The following is an 11,356-nucleotide window of genomic DNA, read 5'->3' on the forward strand; positions in this document are numbered from 1 at the left end:
GGTCCTGGGTCCTGGGTCCTGGGTCCTGGGTCCTGGGTCCTGGGTCCTGGGTCCTGGGTCCTGGGTCCTGGGTCCTGGGTCCTGGGTCCTGGGTCCTGGGTCCTGGGTCCTGGGTCCTGGGTCCTGGGTCCTGGGTCCTGGGTCCTGGGTCCTGGGTCCTGGGTCCTGGGTCCTGGGTCCTGGGTCCTGGGTCCTGGGTCATGGGTCCTGGGTCCTGGGTCCTGGGTCCAATTCTTTTAGAAGAACTACTCACTTATTCTCCAACAATAATTTGTCCAATTTTTTGTTGATTTCAGCCAACTCCATTTTTTTGGATTCTTTTTGATTTTCTGGAAAGTTCGGGAATTTTTCCTATTTTAAAGTCATATTGAAATAATGAAATTGGATCCAAAATGGTACCAAAAAATCAAGATTCCGAAAAATAGTAATTAAAAAAAATCATTTATTTATACAAAGTAAAAAATTATGGAAATGGTTTTGAAAAAAGAATGCAGAGAAATGAAAAAAATTGTACCGGAATTTTTGGAAAAAATAGAACATGGAAAAGTGACAAGAAAGAGAATTTTTACAAATTTGGGGTGGGAATGTCTTTTTTTGGAATTTTAATTTGGGAGAGAAAACAATACAACTGACTATGAGCAATGAAGAGCAATAAGTAATTTTAGAAGGAACTAAGCAAAGGAAAAAAAAAAGGATAAAACAGTTTTCAATTTGAATTTTTCAAAAACTACATAAAATTTCCAACAAAACGCACTAAAAATAATCTTTCTAGGGCAATTTTGAGCCGAGTTATGGCTATTTAAAGTTGCGAGGTCAGAGACGCAGTGTGTCTCGTCTCGCTGCGTCTCTCACTTCGAAAACTTTAAAAGACCTTAACTCGGCTCGAAATTGAGGTAGGAACTTGGTTTTTTGAGCGTTTTGAGTTTTAATTTTGATATTGTTTTTTTGGTGAAATCGAAAAGTTAAAAAAAAAAGTTTTGAAAATAATTTGAAAAATTGAAAAATAATGTTTTTTGTCAAAAATTCAAAATTATGCGCATAAAATTTGAAATTAAATTTCCATCAAAACGCACTAAAAATCAGCTTTTTACGACTATTTTGAGACGAGTTATGGTCATTTGAAGTTTGGAGAGATGAGAGACGCCGAGAGGCGAGAGCTCTCTCGTTGTCTGCGTCTCTCAAAACTTCAAATTGCCATAACTCGGCTCACAATCGCCCTAGAAAACTGATTTTTTGTCCATTATGAATCAAATTTTAAAGGCTTTCAGACAGAATAAAAAGAATAATTGTAAAATTCTATGAAAAACCAAAAAACAACAATCAAACCGAATGTAACCGGATGTACGGTAATTTTTTCAAATGCTAATAACTCGACTTAAAGTCCAAAATCTACGTAGCAACTTGGTTTTTTTTTTACGTATTTCTGCTCAAACATTAGATACTTTGATTTCTAAATCACATTCTTCCAGCGGACACCTGAACTCGTGGTCCACCATATCGATTATTGATATAAATCGCTTCGACAATGTCGATATGCTCGTTTTTCTTCTTCAACTCCTTTTCACAGTTCTCCAGCTTTCCAGAAACTTCCTCCAAGTTCTCCTTCAACTCTCGAATCTCCTTATCCTTCTCCAAAGTTATTCTATCCTCCACTGCTTGCTTGAAATCCCAATTCGTTTTGTATACGGTATCTGTGTTCACTTTAATCTCCTGATTCACAATTCCAATCAACGCCTTCTTTGCCGCTTGGCACTGTGCCAACGGGATGGCCAGAAGCGCTAAACGATCCGTGTCTTCAGAATCGATTGCTGGAAGTCCTTGAGCTCTTCTAGACTTCATATGAGCAATCTCGGCTGCTGCAGCGGTCTTCAGACAGCTTTCACAGTGAATGTATTCCATGCGAGCCTTCTCGAGAGGGGTTCTGGAAAAAACTGGAATTTCAGAAACCTAAAAGTTCCTACAAAACCCACTAAAAATCAGCGTTTTATTTCGATTTGTAGCCGAGATACTGTTATTTGAATTAATAGGGTTAGAGACGCAGAGAAACGGGACACACTGCGTCTCTAGCCCCAAAAACTTCAAACGCATATAACTCGGCTAAAAATTGAGCTAGAGTTCTGGTTTTTGGCGGGTTTTGTAGGAAATTATGTCTATGTTTTGAAACAATTTTTACATCGGAGTTTTCAAAAAATCAGGTGCAAAATTTGGATTTCAAAAACAAGTAGAATCCAATGAAACTTTGCTTCGTTATCACGCATCAATCTATTGGATCATCGAAATCAAAAGAAAGTGTCTTTGAAACAGTAATATTTTTCTTATCTATTTTTGCTATTGAGATGTTTGCCTTGAAAGTGAATGCTTCAAATGATCAAAACTTTGAAAACTAGAAAAACTTGAAATTTTGCTACGAAACCCGCTAAGAATCAATTTTCTAGTTCAATTTTGAGCCAAGTTATAGCCATTTCAAGTTTTCGGCCAGAGATGCAGTGTGTCTCGTTTGTCTGCGTCTCTGACCTCGCAATTCCAAATGACTATAACTTGACTCAAAAGTGTCCTAGGAGCTTGAATTTTGGCCGGTTTTGTAGGAAATGTTATTTATTTTAACCACGGTTCGATTTATTGGAGGATCAAAATCCAGAAAAAGTATTTTTGAAACATTAAAGGAGGCGAGACAGCAAAAATTTTGGGGGCAGTTCGGGGGACGAAATCGCGCCGCGCTTATGTAGACTATCGGTCGTCAGGCGCCTTCGCGCCCCCGTAGCTCAGCCGGTAGCGGCGCTGTACCCCTGAGCTGCCTGTCATGAGTTCAACCCCCTCATGGGGGTTCTCTATGCAAAATATCAGGAAAACTTTTTGTTTGGTGTCTGGCCTCCTTTAATTGACTTTTTTTTTCGGGCTAACAATTTTCTAGCGTTCTTCGTTTTCAAAGTTTTTAAAACGAGAAAACCTGCTAAAAACCGATTATCTAGCTCAATTTTAAGCCAAGGTACGGGAGGTTAGAGGCGCAGAGAGAAAACTTCAAATGACCATCATTTGGCTCAACATTGTTCTAGAAACTTGATTTTCAATGAATTTTGTGACAACTGTTGTTCAGTTTATGGATAAACGAATTCAAAATCAGAATACAAAAAAAAATCAAAAAACTATAACTAGGCGCCGCAATGAAAGGGGGCGGGGCGACCAAATGTTTCTCCCCTTTTCAGAAGTCCATCTTTGAAGTCTTGTACCGGGCGTTAGAAACTCATTAGTTTTAAGGTTAAAACTTGTCCCCATGTAATCGACTACGAAAAATCGAATGGAACCATCAGTTTTTTGTTAATTCCATTATTTTGATTCGAAAACTTCGAAAAATAGGAATCAGACTGACAAAGTGGACTAAAAGTATTGGATGGAAGTTAGTGCCTCCAAATTTTTTGATGGATTCTGGTAGTTTATGAAATGGGAGATTGGATTTCGGAATAAAATCAAAATTCTACTGTGGCGGTTGTGACACAATTTTCAGCCAAAGTTCCAGCCAAAATACAGAAAAAGTTTCAGCGATGACCCCATTTTTTTTTTGCATATTATGGTGAAACTAAGTCTTGTGTACACCTGTGCCAATTTTCAGAAAGATTGGCTACTTTTAAGTAGTTTTAATACTCATCCGAAAATTCCAAACTTTCAAAATTTTCGGTTTTTGGGATTTTTGATGGTGACACAGGGGAGTGCCTCCGATTTTCTTTCTACCATAAGAAAATACGCAAAATTTGCTATTAAATAAAATTTTAACCAGAAAATCCTACCGTGGCGGTCATATCTAAAACTTCTGTTTCCTCTTCTTTCATAGAGCAGTTCATTAAAAAAATAGGAAGACGGCAACATCGGAAGGAGACGACAGGCAACGAACAGCCGCCCTTTCCTCTATCCCCTCTAGGGCTTGCACGAAAAGTGCTGCGGTGGCCGACTGGATAGTGGGCGCGCGCCGCGAGCTGCATTAGCTGGAAGTTCGAATCCCTCTTGTGTCTATTGTCTTTTTCTTTGATTTCCTCGTCGAATTTTCCGCGCCGCAGGATTTCAAGCTTCTAAACCCCGCCCACTTTTCTGCGCACCGCAAAAAAAATGAGGAGAAAGTCAGTGTATTGATGTCTAATATTTTTCGCTGAAATTTTGGGAATGGACTTCTATAAGAGTGGAGAAGAGAATTCAACAATAAAAATAAGAAAATATCTATTTTGAAAATTATGTTGTGGTGCCTAACAACATTTTCGAAACAGCAATTTTCTCAAACTACCGTATCTCGAAAACTAAGAATTGTAGAGAAAAGTTGTCAACTACAATATTGTCTGAAATAGAGTTTTTGACATTTTTGTAGTTGACGAAAGTTTTTCAGCTACCGTAGTTTTTGAGATATGCGCCTTAAAAATCCAGGTAGATTGACAAGAGAGAAAGAGAGAGAGAAAGGCAGAGAAACGAGAGTACTTTTCTTCTCTGCGTCTCTCACCTAACAACTTCGAATGAGCATAACTCGGCTCAAAGTTGTGCTAAAAAGTCGGTTTTTAGCGCATTTTGTAAGTAAACTAACAAATTTTTGGGTTACACTAAAAATGGGAAAAAATGTAAAAAATCGTCAAGAATTTCGTTTTCAAAGAATCCAAAGAAAGCTCTATAAATTTCAAATCAAATTTCCAACAAAACGCACTAAAAATCAAGTTTTTAGGATCATTTTGAGCCGAGTTATTGCAGTTTGAGGTTTGGAGAGGTGAGAGACGCAGCGTGTCTCGTTTCTCTGCGTCTCGCGCCTCACAACTTCAAATGAACCTGTCTCAAAATAAAGCTAGTAACTTGATTTTTAGCGGGTTTCGTAGGCAGTTTTGCATATTTTCTGGTTTTTACAATCTCAAATATCAAAGTTCAAAGAAAAACTTACAAAGTTTTTCCGTTCTCCTCAACTAATTCCGATCCTTCAACTTGTTGATTTAACGCTAACTTCATTTTGAGCCAGTCAACAATCATTGACGCGTGTTGTTCGATAGACTATAAAATTTTAGAATCCAAAAGATCTAAAGCCTTGCTCACCTGGAATCTCTCATTCGAAGTGGCTTGCATAATCGTAATACGGTACTTCAAATCCGCGATCATATAGTCCTTATCCCAAATTTGAAACTTCAACTCGGAGATTTCTTTAACCAGATTTGATTTCTCTCTTATCAGTAGATCATTGAGCTGTTTGAATCTCAAACACTCCTTCGCCCAGGCCTGCACATCAAACATCCGCGCTTCAATCGAATCGTCTTTGATTTCTCCGAAAATTCGGCGATTTATCGTTTTTGGAACTTTCGCGGCGAATGTTTTTAGGTCGCCTTCGTTGAGGTAGAACGTTTTTCGAACTTCCATCAGCCATTTCTCGTTTCTTGCGCACTCGTCTTTGAGAATTTGAGTTTGGACAAAGGTGTGGAACATGGACTTGGTGTTCTGAAAATATTGAAACACTTAGACGAAATTTTTGCCTAAATTTTGTACTTTTAGATTCATATGTAAAAATTCCAACAAAAACCACAAAAAACCAAGTTTCTAGCACAATTTTGAGTCGAGTCATGACCACTTGAAGTTGAGAGGTTAGAGACGCAGAGAAACGAGACATTGCGTCTCTAGCCCCTCAACTTTGAACGACCGTAATTCGGCTCAAAATTGTGCTAGAAAATTGATTTTTAGTGCGTTTTGTTGGAAATGTTGTATATTTTCTGAAAAAAACAATTTTTTTGGGTTAAAGACGCAGTGTGTCTCGTTTCTCTGCGTCTCTAACTTCTCCAAACTTCGAGTGACCATAACTTGGCTCAAAATTATCTTAGTAAACTGTATTTTGAAAAAATTTCAATCGCTTAGGTTTAATAAGATAAATGAAAATTGAAAACATTTACATCAAACTTCAAGTAAATGCTAAAAATGCTAAAATTTTTCTAATGGCGCGTCCAAAGTTGCCAAATCTGGGATTTCTGGGACCAGAAAACAGTCCAAAGTGACGCCCAGATTCCCAAGATTTCCAATTGAGCAAAATTTGAACCAGTGCGACAATGTAATTTTTATTGAATAAAAACATGCAGAAAAGCATGTAGATTCACATAACGCATTATGTGAATACCGTAAAACCTCTAATAGAACGACACCCGGATCGTCCACTTTGAGCCTATATATCTCATTTTCTGTGAAAGATATCAAAAAGTGGCTGACTAGTAAAATGTTGCTGATATCCTGATAAACATTTTACTAGTTAACCACTTTTTGATATCTTTCAAAAGAAGTGAGATATATAGGCTCAAAGTGGACGATCCGGGTGTCGTTCTATTAGAGGTTTTACGGTATATCTAAATTAATCGTAATTCTGCTGAAACCGGGGAAAAAGCAGTTTCTTCTCGAATCCTTATTTTCAAAATTGGAAAAAAAAGCTGAAGTAGTTTTTTTTTCAAAGTTTCAGGCAAAACTTTTCACTGTTTCATAATTTTTTCAAAATCATCTTTGAGATTTTTCATATCATTGCGTACCATATCTTTATAGAATTGGAAGAATATCGAAAAAAAAATATGTCCAACTCAAAAAAATTTCAATTTCTCAAAAATTTTCAAGTTCTTCAAAACAATACCGTTTCAAAATAATATTTTCAATTTTTAAAAAAGATTCTGAATTTATTATGTTGGCTTTCTGCTGAAATACTCTAAAAATCAAGTTTCTAGCTATATTTTAGAGTAGATATAATCATTTAAAGTTTGGAGGCTAGAGAAGCAGTGTGTCTCGCTTCTCTGCGTCTCTCACCCAAAACCTCGAATGATCTTAACTCTGCTCAAATTGATTTTTGATGAGTTATGCTGCAAATTTTTGCTTAGAGCCAGAAAATTGGAATCTATAGGAAAATCAGGAACAATTATTGACTGTTTCAACAGAATTTTACGAAATTCAAATTTTCGTTGCGTTTCAACGAGACGCAGTTTTCGGTTTCTTACCCAATTTAGGAAGTTTCAGATTTTTTCTTCAGTTTTCGCTGGATTTTTTTAAAAATTTTTCAAAAGTCCCAAAAAATCTCAAAAATCTCTGAAAAATCTTACCTCTAAATGTTGCATATGCTCATTATTGATCTTCGAGATCAGTGCAGTATTTCCTGAATCATACTTCCGAACCATGTCCAATTTTATATCCCGAATAATTGTCAAATATTGGATATGATCGTCCATTTGACGCTTTTCCAGAACACACAATCGATTATTGATTACACTGATCACACAGTCTCGATAGATCAGCGAATTGAAGACGTGGGGGAAGTTCTCGTTGATGAAAACCATTCCATCGATTTTGGCGGCTCTGAATGTGAGAAAAAAAATTTGTTTTTGGCTATATTATGCAGCGAAAACTAGAATCCTGGGACAATTTTGAGCCGAGTTATAATCATTTGAAGTTTCTGGATTTTTCGAAATTTACATAATCAATAAATATACACATTTTTAATAAATCCCGACAAAAATGAGTTTTCTAGCTCAATTTTAAGCCGAGTTAAGGTCATTTGAAGTTTGGAGGTTAGAGACGCAGAGAAACGAGACACACTGCGTCTCTAGCTCTAAACTTTAAAATGACCATATCTCGGCTAAAAATGTTTGTAGAAAATTGATTTTTGGTTTGTTCCAATAGGACTTTTGATTGGGAATCTGAAGAAGATAAGTGTTTGAATGTGTTATGATGAAGCAGTGTCAAAAGTCTGCCGCCAAAAAAGTTGAATATTTCTTGATACAGCAAAAATTTTCGAAATTGCCAGAACTATATTTTGAAAATATTCGATTTTACCTCCTATAAAATGAACTGAAAACCAAGTTTCTAGCTTCATTTGGAGCCTAGTTAAGGTCATTCCAAGTTTGGAGAGGTGAGAGGCGCAGAGAAGCGAGACACACTGCGTCTCTAACCTCCAAACTTTAAATGACCTCGGCTTAAAATGGAGCTAGAAACTTGATTTTTGGAGCGTTGGTTGTGGATTTTGATAGGAAATCTGAAAACATTTATTTAAAAGTTTTGAAGATAATATTTTTTTTGACTTTTTCTCTGCGTCTCTAACTTCGAAAATTCAAATGAGCATAACTCGGCTTGATGTTGTCTTAGAATCTTGTATTTTTTTAATTAATATTTTCCGATTTTTTCAGATATTTTCTTTTTTTTCTGTAGAATAAAATTACAATAAAATTCTAGGAGTTTTTTCTTAATTTGTGAAACAGTATTTTCATGAAAAAGTTTGTAATCTTTTGTAGTTTTGGAATTAAAATTACTGTTTCACGATTTACTTCTTCCTTGAATTTCAAAAATTGGCTGATAAGAGACCAATATTCCTATCAAACCAACTGAAAATCAAGTGTCTAGCTCAATTTTGAGCCGAGTTATAGTCATTTGAAGTTTCCTAGGTGAGAGACGCAGAGAAACGAAACACACTGCGTCTCTAACCTCCAAACTTCAAATGACCGTAACTCGGCTTAAAATGGAGCTAGAAACTTGATTCTTTTTGTGTTCCAATGAAAAAAAAAAACTCACTCCCTATTCGCCTTGCTCAATTGGTGATTTTTTAAATCTCTCGAAATCTTCAACTCCATTATTTGCCTGTCCTTATCTTTCATTTTTGACATTGTCTCGTCGCATAGCGCCTTGACTTTCTCATATCGATCATTACATTCTTTGATGCTTCTTTTGTAGTTTGCGCTGAAAATAAGGATATTGATTTTCGAAAAATTGAGGAACTCTAGTAAAAATGTCAAACACGTGAGAATTTGGAAGGTTTTCGATGATAAACAGATTCTAGAGACGTCAGCGATCATGTTGTGGCCGAGAAATTTTAAAAATTTTGTTCAGAAACCCATTAGAACGCCGCCCGCGAAATACAAATTTTCCCAGTTGGCAACTTTCTTCGAACTACCGTAGTTTGCGAGTTATGCGTCTTTAAAGTTCAAGTAATTCAACAAGAGAGATAGACGCGGAGAAACGAGAGCGCTCTCGTTGTCTGCGTCTCTGACTCGAAAACTTCAAATGACCATAAATTGGCTGTTGCAGTGAATTATTAAAAAAATTTTCCGTTTTCAATAATATTATGAAATATATACTTTTGATAGAAAATTGAGTGAGCGTTGAGATCTCCCAAGTTCCTATGACAATGTCGGGCCGCTTATGGTCATTTGAAAATTTCGGGGTTAGAGACGCAGTGTGTCTCGTTTCCCTGCGTCTATCACCCCAAAATTTCAAATGGCTGTAACTCGGCTCAAAATGCACCTAGAAACTTGATTTTTGGTGTGAATTATTGAAATTTTTTCTGTTTCAATAATATTATGAAATACACATCTTTGATCAAAATTGATAAGCGGTTGAAACATGCACTGTCCAAATTTGGCTGATTTTCAAATTCTCTGTTTTTCGCATCTTTCTTTAAATTTTGAATCATAAAATTGTCTACAAAATGAGCTAAAAATCGATTTTCTAGGATATTTCTGAGCCGAGTTATGGTCATTTGAAGTTTTTGAGAGACGCAGAGAAACGAGGGTGCTCTCGTTTCTCTGCGTTTCGTCCAATTTTCAAATGGCTATAACTCGGCTCAAAATGCGCCTAGAAAGCTGATTTTTTGTGCAAAATGTAGTTGAGAAGCTATATTTTTTATATTTTCTTACTCTGCAAGTTCCAAATCTATTGCAAAATCTCGCTTCAACGATTCCATTTGTTCCTGCATTTTCTCTTGATGTTGTCTTAGACGTATCGTTTCTTCTGGATCTTCTAGTTTTTTTAAAAATGTATCCACATGTTCAAATAGAGTCGGATCGGGTTTCATCGTTTGAATCAGCCTGGTCACTTCAAAATGGAAATCGGTTCTGAAAAAAAAATGGTTTTTTGGAAGATGAAATATGGAAAAAGTAATTTTGAAATTCTAGAGAATTAGTTTATTTATTTATTTATTTACGATTGCAAGAATCGTGGAAAAAAAGGAAGAAAACATTAAAATACATGATAATCAGATTCCAAATGGATAAATAATGAATTCTAGAGAGAGGAAATGTAAAATAATAGAATGAACTAGAACTAGAGTGAACTAGAGTGAATTCAGAAATTCAAAAATTCAGAAATTCAAAAATTCAGAAATTCAGAAATTCAGAAATTCAGAAATTCAGAAATTCAGTAATTCAGTAATTCAGAAATTCAGAAATTCAGAAATTCAGAAATTCAGAAATTCAGTAATTCAGAAATTCAGAAATTCAAAAATTCAGTAATTCAGAAATTCAGTAATTCAGAAATTCAGAAATTCAAAAATTCAGTAATTCAGAAATTCAGTAATTCAGAAATTCAGAAATTCAGAAATTCAGAAATTCAGAAATTCAGTAATTCAGAAATTCAGAAATTCAGAAATTCAAAAATTCAGAAATTCAGAAATTCAGAAATTCAGAAATTCAGAAATTCAGTAATTCAGAAATTCAGAAATTCAGAAATTCAGAAATTCAGTAATTCAGAAATTCAGAAATTCAAAAATTCAGAAATTCAAAAATTCAGAAATTCAAAAATTCAGAAATTCAAAAATTCAGAAATTCAGAAATTCAGAAATTCAGAAATTCAGAAATTCAGAAGTTCAGAAATTCAGAAATTCAGAAATTCAGAAATTCAGAAATTCAGAAATTCAGAAATTCAGAAATTCATAAATTCATAAATTCAGAAATTCAGAAATTCATAAATTCATAAATTCAGAAATTCAGAAATTCATAAATTCAGAAATTCAGAAATTCAGAAATTCAGAAATTCAGAAATTCGGAAATTCAGAAATTCAGAAATTCAGAAATTCAGAAATTCAGTAATTCAGAAATTCAGAAATTCAAAAATTCAGAAATTCAAAAATTCAGAAATTCAGTAATTCAGAAATTCAGAAATTCAAAAATTCAGAAATTCAAAAATTCAGAAATTCAAAAATTCAGAAATTCAGTAATTCAGAAATTCAGAAATTCAAAAATTCAGAAATTCAGAAATTCAGAAATTCAGAAATTCAGAAATTCAGGAAATTCAAAAATTCAGAAATTCAAAAATTCAGAAATTCAAAAAATCAGAAATTCAGAAATTCAGAAATTCAGAAATTCAGAAATTCAGAAATTCAGAAATTCAGAAATTCAGTAATTCAGAGATTCAGAAATTCAGAAATTCAGAAGTTCAGGAATTCAGAAATTCAGAAATTCAGGAATTCAGAAATTCAGAAATTCAGAAATTCAGAAATTCATGAATTCATAAATTCAGAAATTCAGAAATTCATAAATTCATAAATTCAGAAATTCAGGAATTCATAAATTCAGGAATTCAGAAATTCAGAAATTCAGAAATTCAGAAATTCGGA

General features: G+C 34.8%; 2 protein-coding genes across 2 annotated transcripts in view; both read right to left on the reverse strand.

Annotated features, from left to right (window-relative positions):
• The window catches only part of CBG26815, a gene marked incomplete at both ends in the record, with an annotated part of 1,071 nt that extends 765 nt beyond the window's left edge, over positions 1–306 (reverse strand). Inside the window, one exon of the mRNA XM_045236216.1 lies at positions 254–306. Within this exon, the coding sequence (XP_045099724.1) occupies positions 254–306 (53 nt within the window). The remainder of the gene's footprint in view (positions 1–253) is intronic.
• A 1,149-nt stretch (positions 307–1,455) lies between these two features.
• CBG26816 overlaps positions 1,456–11,356 on the reverse strand; it is a gene marked incomplete at both ends in the record, with an annotated part of 11,940 nt that continues 2,039 nt past the window's right edge. Inside the window, 6 exons of the mRNA XM_045236217.1 lie at positions 1,456–1,921; positions 4,907–5,013; positions 5,056–5,451; positions 7,077–7,329; positions 8,539–8,703; positions 9,660–9,857. Of these exons, the coding sequence (XP_045099725.1) occupies positions 1,456–1,921; positions 4,907–5,013; positions 5,056–5,451; positions 7,077–7,329; positions 8,539–8,703; positions 9,660–9,857 (1,585 nt within the window). The remainder of the gene's footprint in view (positions 1,922–4,906; positions 5,014–5,055; positions 5,452–7,076; positions 7,330–8,538; positions 8,704–9,659; positions 9,858–11,356) is intronic.

This window comes from Caenorhabditis briggsae, assembly GCF_000004555.2.
Source record: "Caenorhabditis briggsae complete genome, chrIV, whole genome shotgun sequence".
Classification (NCBI taxonomy): domain Eukaryota; kingdom Metazoa; phylum Nematoda; class Chromadorea; order Rhabditida; family Rhabditidae; genus Caenorhabditis; species Caenorhabditis briggsae.